This window comes from Microtus ochrogaster, chromosome 19, assembly GCF_000317375.1.
Source record: "Microtus ochrogaster isolate Prairie Vole_2 chromosome 19, MicOch1.0, whole genome shotgun sequence".
Taxonomy (NCBI): domain Eukaryota; kingdom Metazoa; phylum Chordata; class Mammalia; order Rodentia; family Cricetidae; genus Microtus; species Microtus ochrogaster.
Genome location: NC_022021.1, coordinates 47,012,665 through 47,030,883, shown reverse-complemented (window position 1 = coordinate 47,030,883; position 18,219 = coordinate 47,012,665). Strand labels below are relative to the sequence as shown.

Genomic DNA, 18,219 nt, shown 5'->3' with positions numbered 1-18,219 from the left:
CGGGAGCAACGTCAGAGAAATGGGTCAACATTTCCCTTATGAGGAATTTTTCTGCACATCTACTCTGAATCCTTTCCAAAGGAAAGGATTGCTTGACCTTTGTCTCAATTGCTGGATCTCCAGACTGGAGCTCCAAGCTGAAACCTTAACTGCACCTCACAGCTAACAGAGGAGCACACCCCAGAGTTCTCCAAGGTGTCTAGTTCCTAGACAGGCAGCTAAGGAGGGGAAAGTCAACACATGAGACACTCCACCTAGGAAAGACTGACTGAATGAGAGCTCTGGAAATTTCCCAAGCTTTCCGAAATCAAATAGTCTCTGTTGTTGTGGTTAGGAGCATCTTTCCAAGAGAAACACAAGGTGCTATGAGGGGAAAATTGCAGCTGCATTCAAGCAATGCAGAGGCCCAGGCAAGAATGATGTGACTGCAAAGCTCAGACCTTTAGACAATGCTGTTTTTATTATGCAAAAATGCATGACTTTCCTATGGAAAAAACCAAAAATCTTATCTAATATGTACCTGTACTTCACAAGGTGTTTAGAACACACAATAAGGAAGGAGCAATTCATAATACAATAATTTGATACTACTTTTTCCCGAGGACAAGTGAAAAAAAAATATTTTGAATTAGCTTTCCTGAAGCAAGTCCCGCAAAGCATGTATCTTTACCTAACATTTAATTCATACTGAAAAGATTCTTTTTGTCGTTCTTTGGCTCTTAGCCCGGGAAAATAAGAAAAACTTTCTCTAAGGCAACTTTAAACTCTCAGAGGTCAAAGAACAAAAGGCTCATTCAGGAAAAGAGGAAGAGAATAGAGAGAGAGAGAGAGAGAGAGAGAGAGAGAGAGAGAGAGAGAGAGAGAGAGAGATATAACCACAGCTACGTACACGTTGGTGGTGAAGATGCCATAGATCAGGTCCAGCTCTGGCAGGAAGAAGGTGCCCTGCAGCTCATTGTAGTAGAACGGCACCTCCCCAGGCCGGGAGCAGTTGAGGCGAGCCTTCATGAAGGTGGTCCAGGTGTCCTCCAGGAGGAATCGCCCTCCGATATCGTTCTTGCAGACCCGGGCAGCCCTGGAGAACACGGTCTTCCCGCAGTCATGCTCCACAGCATTTTCTCGGAAGAAGAAGTAAGTGAAGTTGCCAATGTCATAAGAAGACACAAAGTTTGGTTCTGGAAATGAGAGGAGAGAAGAAAACATTAACATTAGACATCTTTCCTTTCTTGAAAAGTCTTGTCTGATAATGTTCTCTTCAAAGGAAAGATGGTTCTGTTTGACAAAAACTAATCCTTACAAGAAATAAGAGGAAAATGAGAGACTCCGCAAGCAGATCACTGATAAATGCTACAAAGAAATGCATGGTTGTGCATGGTTGTGTCATAATAAAAGATCAACAGTGTGACTCTATCTTCAATCACCCTGCTAAATCTACACTCAAGTCCACAAGGCAATAGTACCATGAAAAGCTCACACATTTGGGAATATGTGTATGTACTATGCACAGACACAGGCAACAACACTAAAGACAAAAGAGGCCATGGACTTGAAAGAGAGCAAGGAGGGGTAAAGGGGAGAGTTTGCTGGAAGGAAAGGGAAGGGGGAAATGGTCCAATTGTATGATGATCTCAAAGAAATGACACAAAATATTTGAAAAACAAAACAAACTAAGTGAGAACATAGGCTCACAGATCCATACATGTTCTAGTGTTCGACAATGCTAAGCTTCAGAAAGAGGAAGCTCTCTTTCTGAGGAAGGACTGAATGCACTGGGGAGCAGCGGGCTCTAATAGGGTATAACAATGAAACTCATGCACACTTGCATGCTACTGGACATAATGGATATGCTTTCACCAAGGTCCTAAAAATGATACCTTTAATGGCGAAAACTGAATCAAAAACTCATACTGCAAGGTTGATACCCTGAATTAGCTTTCGCATCCGCTGTTACTATGGTGACCCTGCAACTGTGACAATCAAGCCTTGTTTTCTGATTTCTAGGTCACCAAGGGAATAGACAGAGAGGAAATGAGTGTTGAAACAGAGTCTGGGAGCGCTATGGTCTCGCAATCAGCTGAAATATAGGAAATGCTAAAACGAAGGTGAGGCATTTATTTAACTGTCAAGCTTATTGGGAACTGGGGGATTAGAATTCTACGCCAAGTGTTTAAAGTATCATTGTCTTAACTTGAAGCTGAGCCTAATGACGGAGCTGTGAGTGTTTTCACACACTTACATGCCCTCGTTTTTTTCTAGAAAAACTCCAGCAACCAGTTCCACCGGTCATTCCTTCATTTAGTTTCAAGGCAGCTTAATCCATTGAGTAGACATCAGAACTTTATGGTTTAATTCGGATAACGATGGCAATAACCTTTGATGTTCAGAGTCACTAGAAAGACACAGAAGCTATATATATACGAGGATTCTCTTTCCTGGACAGTTGCTTTGTGGTGGAGAAATTCACCTGGCCTTGTGCTTGATGATGCCTGATCGACTGCTTCAGTTTGCCTTCTATTGACAGGATGGCTGAGAACAGCCCTGCCAGCAAGATAAGCCCTTGATGTTAACAGGACACAAAGCAGCTCATCTAGGAGCTGGGACAGTCAGGACATAATATCAATGCTGACCCTACTTTTAGCATGTCCAGCAAAACTGTCACCAATTTCCAATCATCTCTTTCTCTCATCAAAAAAGTCTTAATATGACTACATTTTTAAAATAAATACAACGACATTATCTATTCTGCTTTTCTCTTTAGCTCTTTCTAGTGCTCTTATGCTAATTCTGTAAACAAAGGATGCACAGAAAATCTTGACAAGAAATGATTTTAATTTCTATGCCACCATGGATTTGTTTTCTAGGTCACTGCTGCTTTTTAACCTGAAAGAGATACACGAGAAATAAACAAACTGAACTGCACTGAAGCACATGAGGTGCATGAGAGATGTGTGCACAGTTAGTGCACACGTCAGGATCCTGGAGAGATACCCATGAAGTCAAGCGTCTATACACTTCACAGATAAAACAGTGAGGGACTTTTACGTGATGGCAACTAAGAATCTCGAGTAGAGAATTATTGCAGAAACAGACACCCAAATGAAAGACAGGGACCAATGACAAAGCTATAGTGTTTCCAGAGTCACCTGTATGCAGAGGCTCACAGAAAAGGCTTTTAATTCATTTCAGAGTGTATCCTGTACCCAGCCAGGTTCAAATGGCCGGATTAGAACCTGAGAGCTATACCCAAAACAAGCAAAATCGCCCACCGCCACCGCCATCACCTTGACAATGAGAACCACCACCACCTCTGTCACTGCTTTCATGACTACCACCACCTCTACCACTACCACGATCGCCACTGCTGCCACCACTACCACCACCACCACCATCGATGACAACAGGAAACCCTGTGTGAACTGGAGGAGATACGGATGGAGATACTACGGTCTAGTAGTTAAAAGTGCACTCTGCTCTTCCAGAGGATCCAAGTTAGACTTCCAGGAGCCACATCAGGAAGCTCACAACTACATGGAAGTCCAGGGGACCCATTACCCTCTTCTGGACTCTATTACCAATGCACTCACATGTGCACATCCACACACAATTGTACATAAATTAAAAATAAAATGAACATTAACCAATGAACTTGACAAAATGCAGACAGCACCAGAGCAGGTGTTCTGCCTATGGCTAATGGTAAGAGTACTCAACTGGAAAGAGAGAGGTAGAATTCACCAAGATTTATCAAATCCCCTCAGAGATAGCGTCTTCTGCCACTAAGATGGGTGGAATGTGGGGAAGAAGCATGTGCATATCTCTCTAGTACAGAAGAACTGTTGAGTAGAAGAACAGGCACAAAGTCTTCCTGTTGAGTTTCTAATAAAAACAGCTGCACTCTAAGGAACTAGTCCTTGAGCTAAGCTGACTCTGTGCCTCTGGACCCACAAGGACCAGACACCACAGAGATGGCTGATGTGTTAAGATGCTGCTTCATAGTGAAGGACGATAAAATGTTTAACAACTCAGCCAAGACCACAAAGCAGCATCGGGGCTTGGGAGAGAACTGAGGAAGCCCGGAATCAGGATGGCAAACCTTAGAGCCTGCACACTCGTTAGCAGTTTCAAGGCAGTGAAAAAGAAACACTGGGAAGAAACAAAACGTATTATTCTTTCAGTTCTTCAAAACTGGATTGGGGGCAGAGGAGTAGCTCAGTGGGTAAGAACGCTTGCTATACAAGGAAGAAGACCTCAGGACCACAGTTCAAATCCTAAGCACTCAAGAAACAGCCAGAAGTGGCTGTATGTACATTTGAGAGAAGGGGCAAGTGGGTCCCAGGAGCTCGCTGGCCAGCCTGCCTAGACAAAATGTTGATTCGCAGGTTCAGTAATAGGCCCTGTTTCAAATACTAAGATGGAAGGCCCGAGAGTAAGACATAACAAGTTATTTCCATGGTCTCCACATGTTCAAATACAAACCTGTGTGCCTCCGTAGATGTGTGTACATATGCTGCACACATAGTGTAGAAACACACACACACATACACAAACACTATAATATGATTAGATTTCTGGTCAGTGTTCTTTTATGAAGAGCTATAACCTTCAACTGATGTTGCTAAGTAGATTTACTTGGGTACAAGCAAGGATGGTTTAGAATGGTCTAGAAGAGATGGTTAAGGAGCTGGAGGAAACAGCACTGAGGAACATTGTGGATGAAAAGGGAAGAGGAACAGTGTGAAGAAGAGACCCGCTGTTCAAGGGCTTCATAAATGAGAACATTGCCGGAGCGTGTACGCAGTCCCAGAACTGCAGGTTTAAAGGAACATCTATGACTGGCCATTAGGTGCTCTTCTAGCACACGGTCCACTTTGTCTTGTGTCGTTTTCCCACGGCAAAGGTAAGCAGATTGGCCCACAGCTTCCCTCCTCCACAGAAGGCCTCCCCTCGCATTTGCAAGCCTGAATGACAGTGATGCATCGATAGAAAGGCTCGGACGCACCTTTCTTTCTCACTTGAGAAAACAAAACCTGCGTTGAGCCTGCAGGATCTGTTGCTCTCCAGTTTCCTGCACTGCAGGTCATCTGGCATGGGAACTGAGTCCATTTGGAAACACAGCCTGCTGCCCTACAGTGAACCTTGGGATGATGATGGGTCTCTGACTGCGTGACCAGCTGCTACATTAGGAAGCTCCATTTCTTGGAGAGCAGGTCTTTTGAAACTCATCTAGCATCCTTTTCCTTTCCCAGACGCTACAGACACACCAAAATACAGATCAAACAGGCAGCTGAGTATCTTCTGTGTTCATAGGCACAGATCTGGAAGAAAGGACTCCAGGGTCATCAGACAGAATCACAAGATGCACACTGTCTCCTAGTATTTGACCCTTGTCTCTCGTTAAAATGCAATTCATTGCAAACTAGTATGTATCATTCTTGAAGGAATTGAACAAGCCATAAATCAGGCATTGCTGTCTTCTCTGTGATGGATATGAGGAAGAACGAGCTGAGATATCATTTATACGTCATTACTATCAGAGCTACAGGTGAATAGAAGCTTTTCTGCTGACTCATTTGGGACAGAAAGAATCATGGTTCTAACTGAGCATGTCTATAAATATGTGGATGGGGAAGCTGACTGTTCTCATTTTTTACGACATTGAAGTACAGATTATAGAATATTATGCAACATATGTCAGACAAATGAAGAGGGCTAGCCATCAGGACATCAGAATAGTGCTACATCTCACAGAATGATGACCGTACCCAGAGGAGACTCTCGATATGAGCACCTGGGAGTGACGAGAATACGGAGCAACAAGCACCAGAGATGAGTCTGGCTGTGTAAAGTCCCAGAGTGGCCATCTGAAGGAAGTCTCATAATCTATACTTCCTACTTGAACGCCCCAACACTCACAGGGGAATGTGGTATTCTCAAACGGCATGATCTGGGGATTGCTGTAGCCTGCAGCACTGCTCTGGACTGAACCATTGGCCTGTGACATGTTCTGTCACCCTGCGTGACAACTTAGAGCACGGAAGACGTACTCTGGAAGACTGGGATCAAAGGGACCGGCACTTAGTAAGAGCACAACAAATGGTGGCTAGTATCATTGCACCTTTCTTTATTCTTGCTGTTCCTTTTCGACTAGTTTGTTTTTGGCAGAACTTCAATCAATACCAATAATTAATAAACAAACATATCCCACATGTATCAAGCTTCAAGACGATCAGGATTTGCAAAGCATAAATGCGGTTAGGCAGAGTTTTACCAACAGGAGGCTTTTCACAGTTAGGAAAATGTGTTAGTGAAAATACTCTTTACATATGACGAACAACAAATCACTCTAATTTGTAAGTTCAGTCATTATAAAGCTATTTCCATACCATTTTATAACTTTCCAATATCCCCTCCCCTGTTCTTGTCTTTGTTACCTTTGTCACAAGTAACACAATGTCTTGTAAAATCTTCCAAATTAAGCTTAATTTCATCTAGGTGTTTAGACCACCCAATTTCATGTCGGTACTTAGGTAACTCTACTAAAGCTTAATTAACGGTTTCTTAACCCATAATTTGCAACCATAGCTCTTTTCCTGAGATTTCAGCTAAATCATAGCTAGATCCCCCATAGACAACACACGTCTGCATATATGTGTGCATGTAGCCTTACGTGTATCACATACATGTAGGACTGAGGTATAGGTATACACAGCTCAATACTTCCATCTACTGGCTGTATGAACTTTTATTCAATTTATTTAACCATTATTTTATCTGATTTGAAATGGCAATAATGATACCCCACTTGAAATATCACTGTGAGAGTCAGAGAAGTGTATGCCAACAGCCAAGTACTTAGCTGGCAATAATCAAAATCCAGGATAGAAAGCATAACTGTCTCATTATATAAACTGAATAAACACACACATAAATCAACAGATCACTGCTATTTACTTGACAGCTGGACTCATTAAGTATCCATTCTGCTTATGAAATTAGGGCCCCGCTGCTTCCAGCTAGTCTGGGGCAAGATGGCAACAGCCTGAGAGCGAACAGTGAGGATGGACAGGATCAGAATGGAGCCAGTGTCGGGACAGAAGGTTTGGGATGGAAAACCTGGACAGATCAATAATCCAAAATGGGGAGCTGGGGCTTCAGGCACATGAGGGAATATTCAGACTCCTATGGAATTTGAGGTGTCAGGGAGGTGTGGAAGCCCAGAACAAGCTTATCCCTGGCTATACTCTATAATCATGTGACCATTGCCACCTCAGGAACTCTCAGAATGCAAGGCAGAGGAAAGCTTTCCTCTCACCCTCATGGGGAATGTGGCCCCTTGTAAGACATTGTTTGCATGGCTTTGCTGATCCCAGGAGTGCCTTACAGCCTTGTGCTGCCTTCTCGCCCAGCCATCTAGAGAGCAGCTCCCTCCTAGACTTTCCCTTCTTGATGCTGATGGATCCTCAGTATGCAGGCCTTTGCTTAGACATTCCTGCTCAAAGAAACTAAGCCAGTGGGGTCCACTGGGCTTCTCCCTTCAGTTCAGGCACGCAGCCTCTGGTGGCCTCACCACCACCCTTACTCCCCAACCCACAGGTTCCCAGGCACATTAGCTAGAATTAATGTCATGAATATTTGTAAACACAGAAAATTGAACATTTCTATTTGCGATACTCATTTTTTTCCTGATTTTTTTTTTTTTTTGCTTTTTGGATTCATTTTTTTAACAAATGATAACTTGATCTGCCAGATCAATACCTGTAAGATTTTTAATTAGAATGTTTAGTTGAATTCAGATAAAATGAAAAATATTGAAATGCATATATAATATTACATACTGTATAATATAACATATATAAAATATATTCTGCTATATATTATAAATTACATTATTATATTGTATATATGTATCTATTAAAAGGCCCAAAGTAAAACACATGAAATTAATTTGGAAGAGGATCTCGGCTGCAACACTGTACAGTTTTATTAAATTTCTTTCTGACAAGCTACAACAAGATAAATAATACCATATGACGGCTCTATCTTTGTCTCCTGGTTTGATTGGGTCCAAGGAAAAGCACAAACGAAAATAAACAAAGATAAAACCACAGAGATTCGGCTGTCTAATATGTAGCGAGGAGGGAACCAATGCAGGAAAACTAGGGAAAACCAAATGCTTAACAGATGACAGCAACGATTTCTATAACCCTCAGAACTGTGCATCTTACATAGAGAGATAACAATATGATTTGAGTCAAGAAGACAGTCCAACACAGGACCCTTGGCAGACAGAGAGGAAGTGAATTTACAACCAGCAGGGGAGAAACACCAGATTCCCACAAGGAAGCTGCTCCAATTGTGAGACAATGAGCAGGCAGCATTTCTCTAATTTACGCCAGTGCTAGGAAATGTCTTCATATTTCTCTGGAGAGAGATCTCCTTCTCCCAGTATGGATTTTAGGTGGAGTTCCATGTAAATCAGCACACACTGTTTGAGCCTTTACTGAAATATATCACCCATTCTCCTTTGAGATGTGCAAATCAAAGCCCCCAGGTTCCAAGTGACTTGTTTGGCAAGTGTAGAAACTCCCGAGACTGGCAAGGACTCTGAGGCTCCTCGGCTTTCAGTCACTCGGTGCTCAGTTAATGTCATATTATTTTCAAAAAGCAGTACCAAATTGATTTCTTACATCCCATAAAGGGCTGTGTTAAATCATCCTGCCAGCTTGTCTTCTTTGGTTGGGTAATTTCAGTTCATTATAACCTTTTTTTTTTCTGCAATGCTTCTGCAATGAAGAAAATGTTCAACTCTTTCTCAAAGTACATATGGCCCTCTTCCATGGCAGTTTTGCATGAAGATATATGTATCACTGGGGAGGAAGAGCTCACGCCTGCTGCTAGTACTTCCTAATGTGTCGTCTAAACACAAAGGAGGTTGCTATCACGTAGTAGGCATGGGGTGCAGGCTATGGGGTGGGATCTGTTTTCAAATCCTAGGTTGTCATTGGGTGTGGTTCAGGTGTCACCTGGACATTGAGGACCAGGATCTCCTTTGGATGTCTGCAGGGAAGACTGTCAGTGAGATGGATGTGGGGTGTCCCTTCCAACTGGAGTGTCTACTCAGCCTTTGCAATTCTCCCATGTACCTTGTACAGTAACTAGTCTGCAGCAGATGTACCAACAGGCAGACTGTGCAGAAAGAGAATTTATTAAGATATTTTGGTATGTTAAAGGGATAAGCATATATAATTCGCAAGAATTTCCAAAACAAATGGATTCTACACAGAACATTCATCCTGATACATCTTTCTGATGAATAAGATTAGGCATGAACATTAGAAAAATTCATTGTACTGTACTATATCACATATGTGGTATATTTTCTGACCCCGTCATGGTGCCCTACCCAGTTTAAGGTTCAGGAGTCATATGGCTAAAGAGAGAGCCCTCTTCACAGCAAGGTACATTTTAAACATTTCCCTAGGCATATATTAAAAGTTATAAAGGTGACCATGGAATCTGTCTTCATATTTTACAGTGTTTTCCTTTCCCTTGACAATAACTTGGTTATTCATTTAATTTTACCCACCAAGCCCTCTTTGCTTTCGTATTCCTTATTTGGCATGTGTTAGCTGCAGTCAGTGATGCCAATCTAAAGAGCCAAAGTATTTTCCTCATTGGATGTAGTAAGGAGACTGCTTGTTGGTTCCCAGCTCCTCAGCCCCAAAATAATCACACAGAAACTATATTATTTAAATCACTGATTGGCCCATTAGCTCTAGCTTCTTATTGACTAGTTCTTACACATTAATTTAACTCATTTCCATTAATCTGTGTATGACCATGTGGCAGTGGCTTACCTGGTAAAGTTCCAGCATCTTTCTCTGGTGGAGCTGCATGACTTCTGACTCTGTCCTTCTTTTCCCCAGCATTCAGTTTAGTCTTTCCCACCCAGCTCCTTTCTACCCTATCATGGGCTCAAGACAGTTTCTTTATTAACCAGTGGTATTTACAGCATACAGAGGGGAGCCTACATCATTTGGAAGACTTCACTGTATAATCACTATGAGCCAGACCCTCATTGTTCCCAGAATGGAGCCCACTGGCTACCAGGAGCCGCACGGACCTTACAGGGCAGGCACCAATCCATTTCGGGGGTAGGTAATAACTACTACCCTTTGACATGTGTACAGGAATCTTCTTCCTCCAATCTTTACTTATTAAAATTTAATTACTATCTTTAAAGTCTCCAATTGGTCTCCTGAAGGCTTGGATATATCAGAGAGCTAGCACAATGGAAACAAGATAGACAGATATGAAACCAGGATGGTTCGAGACGGTCACCCAAAACATTTTCTGGACTAGAAACTTGACACCTCACAGAACATGATACTTTAACTATGAGGATGTTTGTGATCTCAGGTGAGTCCTACAGAGGCAACCAGGCATAGAAGCTCAGATTTGAGGTCACTCAGGAATTTGTGTGTCCACCAAATGGGGCAGGGAAATGGTTCCCCAGAGGAGGAAAACCAGCAAGCCCCTGAGTGTTAATAGATAACATCCACACTGAGCTTCATGGGAACTTTTAAAAGTTCACTCAGGAGTTTACTTTCCATGTTCTCAGAGAGGTACCAAGCTAAGCAAATGCACAATTGCCTCAGTTTACAAACAATTGCATGGTATTCTTTTGGACATACTCTTTGCTTTTGTTTTTCACGGGTTTACTGTTTCCCCAATTTGACTGTCACTTTCATGAAGGCAAGCTTTATAGCTTCTATTTTAAGCTTTGACTATTAAACATTTATTGCTCTGTCTCACACTAATCATTTAATAAGGGTTAGAAATGATTAATATTTTAATGCATTAAAGCTGTTAAGAAATTTCTCTAAATACATAAATTTGTTTTAAGAGTAATTTTGAAAAAAAAAGAGTAATTTTGGCACAGAGGAAAAAATCTGGTCTTGAAAATTATATTCACCGTCAAACACACAATTTAATGCTCCAGATGCCTGCATACTGCTATTTAGCCAATTATACTGCATTTGATTAGTGAAGACGTAATGACTGAAGCAGGGCAGACATGAAGGGGTGAAAAGGAGCATCTTCAAATGTTTGTACCTGAGCCACTCTCAAACATATGAGTCTTGCCTTTATGGTTGTTTTGAGTTTCTTTGTGTTTTTTTTTTTTTAAAAATGATTCTAGGCTTCAACTGAGATATGTTGTCTATGTAATAGTCATTCTTTCTTCTATTTATAAAATATTCTTATCTTCTACTCATTTAACAAGCACTGACTAAGCCTAAGGTACTAAATCCAAAACATGGCTCCCACCTAACCCTTGCCCTCAAGAAATTCACAAACTAATGAGGAAAACAAAACAGTCAATTTCCATTTTACTTATTTTTCTAGTCTGTTCATGTTGCTATGGCAAAAACACCAAGGGGCTTATTATAAAGAACAGAAATTTGTTTCCCAAATGCATGGATCGAAACACTAACAGCCAAGCTACTAGCATACTTCATGATAGGTGAAGGCTTATTTCCAAGTTCACAGATCTCACATGATGGAGGAGGTTAGACAGCTCTCTGCATTGTAGCCTCCCGAGGGCACCAATACTGTCATGAGGACCCCACCTTCAGGACCCCCAGTCATCCTCCAGATATTTCACATGGGGGAGAGGAATAAGATTTTAATCTGTGAATTCTAGGACATAGACTATGGCACCCATTAATTCATGTATCCAAACACTCATTATATACCTCGGCAAGTGTAAAATAAACCAGTACACAAGAGAGGCAAACTCCAGTGATTGGCACATGCCCCTTTTGTTGAAAGCTGGAAGCTAAATGATAAAATATTATAATGGCTAGGGGTGAAACTCACAGTAACGGGTCATGAGGACTAGACAGCCCAGGAAGCAATTTTTAAATAATGTAGTCAGGATGACAGTTCACAGAGAAGAGGATGTTTGAAGAAAGACTAAATTGAAGCAGCTGGCCAGCAGAAAAAAAGTTAGTTGATTTTCAACTCTCTCCAGCTAGTGAAAATTGCCATTATATAGGGAAGCAACTTTAAGGTACCACAATAAAGGCTTCAGAGACAATAGGGGGCTATCTATAGGGAGTAGGTGGGTTAAACTGAAGTGTGTTCAAAAGAAGAGGTGTTAATATGGGAAATCTAGTTGCTTCTCAGTTCAGAAAACCATTCACGTTGCCCTTTGGAAACAGTACAGTCAGTCAAACTCCTAGAGGCACAGAGATGATGGCGTGGCTTTCCTAGGAGGGAGTTCCAAAGGCAAACTGGGATGCTCGGCTTGACAGCATTATTCAGCAATTACCTGTGAGAGATAAATGGCAGGCAGATGATGGATGATGGAAAGGTGATGGACGGATAGATGACTGGTGGATGAGAGATACATAAAGACATACAGATAGATGAATGTTTGACATTCCTGAGTAACAGCCAATAGTCCTCAAAAGGAGATAGCTTCCCTTGGGCAACATTTGACAATATATGTATTTATTTTTATTAGCTTATAGAGGAGGAAAGAATGGCTAGGCTCTAATGGACAGAGATCACAAATGACACTAAATAACCTCCGCAAAGACAATGCCTTTCCCATAATAAAGAATGATCTGAGCACACGAGCAGCATCAGGGTGGGAGAGGGACATATATACAATTTGTGATAGGAATAAGACCACTAAATCTTTGTAGATCATGAAATATCAAAACAAGTGTTATACTAGGAAAGCCAAGATTCCACCTTTGTGACAACGGTCACATGAAGCCTGAGGTGATGGATTATAGTGTGTCCCAGACACCCCCTTGAGAGTGTGAACACACTCACATACACAGAGATGGCTTTCCTTGGCACCCCGGGCTTTCACCTAGCAACCCACATCTGTGTAGCTGCTCTCTCCATTCTCTGGCTGTTTAGTTAACAGTTAATTGTTTCTTGCTTGCAATGGACTGATACTTTCTGTCAGTTTCCAGTTCTAGAAAAGAGAAGTAGACACAAGCCTGGTATGTCTTCCAGGGGGCACTGCCACATCGGGAAAGAAGTCTGAAGTTACAGTGATGATTCTGCATCTGAGAGTGGAGAGGATGACCAATGTGTCAGGCTTTGCCTGGCAGAATCTAAAGCGACAAGACTTGGGTCCCCATGAACTCTCAAGGCCTTGCAATAAACTCTGAAGATGCTCGCCCCCAAATGATAGACACGCACACTAATGACATTTTTAAGATTGTCAAATTATTTGGAGTTACTTCTAGGCAAATGGGTTCTTTATGCTGTCTGAAAATGTCATGAGATAGTACTAATCTCTTGTTCAATTCATCAAGTAGACATTAAGAAAAACACATGAGCCTACGTGCATCTATGGCATAGCATTCAATTTCCTAGATTTCAAAAGCAACATAGGGAGAAACAGCATAACATGGATGAGTGTTCTTGTCAGCACCAGCTGACAATATAGACCTATTATCACGGCCTATAGTGTTGGGGCTATCATGCCAACTCCTAGTACTAAAGAACATACTGCTCATTACCAGTACTAGATGTGCTATACCTTGAAGGTGACCATTTTGCTCTTCTTTATGAAGTGTGACTGTATATTTAAGCCAGGTATCACAAACAACAGCGGGAGGCAGGGGTGAATGAAGGTCTTACCATTGAGCCATTTGGAGTTGTACTGTGCAGTTCGAAGAGGAGGCAGTGAACCCAGACTTCTGTAAATGGCCGGATCTCTCCCTGGGAAGTCCATGGCGGTTGCAGCATAAAGCTCCCCACTGGCAGTGAGCAGAGCTGTTGAATTGTGCTGGAGACTGTAAGGACAGCGTGCCATGCCGCTGATCTGCTCGTGGATCTCAGTCAGGTTGTTTAACTATTGGTGAAAACAAGAGAGGACCCAGTTATCCTTGGGAAATCCTGTCGAGTGTGCTCACGTCCTCCACCACATACCTGTGCTAGACAAGTGTCCCAGGTAAGTTCTGGGGTGTGGGAGACGAAAAGGTTTCCTAACTCTGACGTTATGAAAACAGTTCTCCACAATCTTGGCCAGAGATTCCATGTCTGTAGCTACAGAACTTCATGCTAGTGATACAATATGAAACAAGGATATTCTATATATTGATTTGATGTAGGATGTGTGTTTACTATGTTCTACTTCAGTGAGGAACCTAATTTTAATATTTATAGATATATAAATCATCATAATAAGGAATAATTTTCATGGTATTAGCCTGACCAAAAACCAAAAACCTAGTTCTAAATACTATTTAGTGATAAGCATATGTCAATATTCTGTACCATGTAGTACACATTTCCTTTTCTTCTTCTTTTCTCCCTTTTAGGCTTGAGAAAACTGCATGTATGTCGGGTGTTGCCTTGACTTGCCAAACTCTGGTTGCCCACTAATAAAACACAAGAGAAGCTGTTGCTATTTGTTTGGTATTTTGGTGTTTGACAAGGCTCGATTTCAATTTGGTTCTTGACTTTTAACTGAGTTTTAAAAGACACTTAAACGGCTTATACAGGAATAGCAAGGTCACCCTGTCCTCTGCTGTTGGAAGCATAGTCCTGGGGAAATTACATAAAGTCTTCAAGTCTCAGAATCTTCCCTTTAAAAAAGTTCTCTGCAAAGTAACCTCACAATTTAAATGCTGAAGATGGGGTGTTTACAATGAGATCACATGCTGACAGCTATGTATGCCAAGCTGGGAACTCTTTGTGGCCAGCACGTACCCTCTTCCTGCGCCTTCTCTTTATGTCCCATAACTGAATATAAATTTTAAAATAATGAACAGTAAGCTGAGATGATAAGTTAAGGTTCTAAGAGAAGTTGTACTATCCATAAATTAACATAATGGTGTTTCCTAGTTATATTTCTCAAGGAAGATTAAATTAATATCCTGAATTAGGAAGAGAGCATGCATGTCTAATGACCCTGCCATGCCTCCACAGTGGGACCTGTAAGATGAAACTCCCTGTCTATAATAGCAGTCCTGCCTTTTCTCTGCTTATGGATATGTTTGTTCGTTTATTTTTGGCCTACCTCCTATCCACCTTATATATACTTTATTTCTATATGGGTTGTGATTCTAGAGCATTTTAGTCATTGATCATATTTCTACCATAATGGAAACAAGAAAGAAGTGTGTGTTTATGATTGGTGCTTAAGGCCATTAATTGGGAAGACATTGAAATAGTTTCAAAGTATACCTAAGTATGTAATATACAACTAGTTTCTGTTCCTTCATATACATGACAGTCATGACTGATTAGACATGAACAAATTAAGCATTTACTTAAGGCTGCAATGTTGCAAAGGGTATTTGCCCTCGGTGTACAGGGACACCTTTACATGGGGCTTTGAAGGCGTCATGTCTGGTTGCTCCCGATGGAAGTTTGTGTGGTTAACTGCAGACACATACCGAGCGGATGGTACAGACAGGTGTGAAAGCATTGGTCCCGCAGGTGAATAGCCGGTCCCCGCCCACCAAGAGCACTCTGATATAATTCTGGCATTCCTCCTGGAAAACAAAAGCATCAGGGACACACTGAGAAGTCCTGAAGGCAACGAGGATGGTGAGCACGGATATACTATGTCTGCCAGGAAAAAGAAAAAGACTAGTTCTTCGCCAGTGTTGACCAAAGGCAGCAATCGAAACCGTTGACCTTATATCTATATCCAGACACTTGTTCAGTGGATAGTATTTACTAAGGCAGGTGTGCATCTAGTTATAGCTTCTAAACATGTCTTCTTTTGATAAACATGAATTCATCTTGAATTGTACTACAAACATTAAGTTTTCTTAGATACATATAGGAAAATAAATAAAATTAGTCTATTCGATGCTTCGCATGGAAATATTAGCTGCCTTAGAAGGCTTGTGTAGCCTTAATCCTATGCAAAGAACCTTATGTAACCATAGAATACCAAGAGAGGGAGAGATGTCTTCCCCAGGAAAGAGCATACCAGGTGACAATCAACAGACCCTCCCAATGGGACTAATATCATGCCAGGATGCCACGGTGCACTCCCCATAGAGTACCGTGATGATTTGAATCCCTGACAAGAAAGATCCAATCGTATAGCAACTCAGCTCTCTTGTCACATGAGCTTCACTGTCAGTAACAGTAAGAGTTTGCATCATCCGCTCTGCTCTATAGCCTGGCTCAGACAATGCAAATTGCTCACTCACAAGAATTTGAGTTCTGGAAGAAAAGTGAGCTATCAAATACACATGATTCTCTTTGCTCCATTGCTAACAATAAAAGCAACATATCATGACTGGCTGAGAAAACGGAGAAAACAAACAAACAAACAAAAAACAACAACAGAAAGTGCTGTGGAACATTACCTGAAGATGTTTGTTTATGCTGTAGAACGTTTGTTTAATGATGCAAAGATGGGTTGCATTCTTTAATGCTGCATTTGTTTAACTGTGAAATTTTGTAACTTTGCCTGTCTAAAGCACCTTGATTGGGCTAATAAAGAGCTGAAGGGCCAGAGGCTGGGTGGAGATAGGAAAGGTGGGGCTGGCTTGCAGAGATTAAATAGAAGGAGAAAAAGAGATGGAGGAACAAGAAAAGGAGAAGGAGAGGAGGACATCAAAGGTCCAGCCACCCGGCCACCCAGCAAGCCACAGAGTAAGAAGGAAAGAAAGGTATAGAACAGCAAATGATAAAAGTCCAGAGGTCACAGGTAGATGGGATTATTTAAGTTAAGAAAACTGGCTAGAAACAAGTAAAGCTAAGACTGGATATTTATAATAATATCCATGGATTATTTGGGAGCTGGGTGGTGGACCTCCCAAAGAGACAAAGAATAAACAACAAGAAAGATCCAAGTTAGCAGAAAATTGGAAAATAAGTATGAATGATTATTACTTCTTGGGTACTGAGAAAAGTAGAACAGTTGGAGGAACAAAGCTTGTTTTGTTCCCAAATGGAGCAGGTTAGCAGAAAATTTGGAAAGTATGTATAATTGTAACCACGTGGGTACTGAGAAAGTACGGCACTTGGAGGAGCAAAACTTGTTTTGTTCCCAAATGGAACAGGTCAGGAGAGTTCCAAGGAGCAAAGACCTGCACGAAAGGCTTCAAAGATCCTTTCCCAGGTGAGGGGACCAGGGCACAGAAACCTAGGAGTTTGGATCAAGTGGATCAAAGGGAGAACTAACCTAGGAAACCAAGGGCGGTCTGTGTGAGCTGCCTCCACCAAGACCTTCCAGAACACAGGGCGGAGTGTCCTTGATGGAATTCATGGATACACCGTCATGATAATGACCCTGTAATAAAGACTGGGATGGAAAATTACAGACGGTGACGAGGGTGGAGTGCTGCCTTTGGAATTCTTTCGAGGACAATGTGAGGGGGAACAGAAATTTTTTTCTTAAAGCAAGAGGCCACCCCAAAGAGTGAGTCTCACTAGAGGAAACCACTCTGCTGTAAAGAACAAGCCAAAGGGAAATTGTTCCGACTGAAAAGACCTGAGCAGCTCCTGATGTCTGCAGACCTGGCAAGGGGAGAGCGGGCAACCCAGTTAGTTATGAAAGGAAAGGGAAAGACGGAGATAACAGTGTGTTTATTCAAGTCTCCCAAATGAAAACACAGTGCCAGGGAGACAGAAGGCTGCCACCTTCCTGCAGGCATGTCACAGCCTGATGGGAAGCAGAATGTCAGCAGGGGTGTGTGATATAGAAATAAATGTACAGAGAGAAGCGCAAAAGGCTCAAGTGGTTCTTTAATCAAAGAAACAAGGATGAGAGAGCACGGGGAATTATTTTAGCTGCAGTGGAGGGTAAAGGAGCATGTTCTGATAATGAGGACTTTGTAAGAATTCGCTAGGCCTTGACCAGTTTCCCCAACTGAATGTTGAGAAGGAACGGAGCCATGGAAGGGACCAGGGTGTCAGAGAAGGAGACCAGAACCAAGGTGGTCAGAGAAGGAGGCCTGTGTTCCATCTCTCTGACAGAGTGGGAGTCAGATTATAGCCTTTAGAAATCCAAGGGGCTTGTGATGAGTGGAACCGATTGAGGGTAATAGAATATATTCTAGAAGACCCATCATATGGACATCCATCCTCCTGGCATAGAAAAGGTCAGTTAAAAAGGCTAAATGTCACCAGTTGGACCAAATCAAGCTTGCTTATAGGTCCTTCAAACATGACACCCAGAGGAGATCACTGTGTGTCTTCAACGCTTTTAAGACCTGAGTT

At 41.9% G+C, this 18,219-nt stretch overlaps 1 protein-coding gene across 3 annotated transcripts in view; it reads right to left on the bottom strand.

The window, feature by feature from the left end:
* Positions 1–18,219, bottom strand: part of Sema5a (semaphorin 5A) — a 429,658-nt gene that overhangs the window by 120,203 nt on the left and 291,236 nt on the right. For all 3 annotated transcript variants that reach the window (XM_013349712.2, XM_026783702.1, XM_026783703.1), the window contains 3 exons: positions 15,432–15,530; positions 13,669–13,882; positions 890–1,175 (listed from right to left, as the gene is read on the bottom strand). In XM_013349712.2, coding sequence (XP_013205166.1) covers positions 890–1,175; positions 13,669–13,882; positions 15,432–15,530 — 599 coding nt within the window. The remainder of the gene's footprint in view (positions 1–889; positions 1,176–13,668; positions 13,883–15,431; positions 15,531–18,219) is intronic.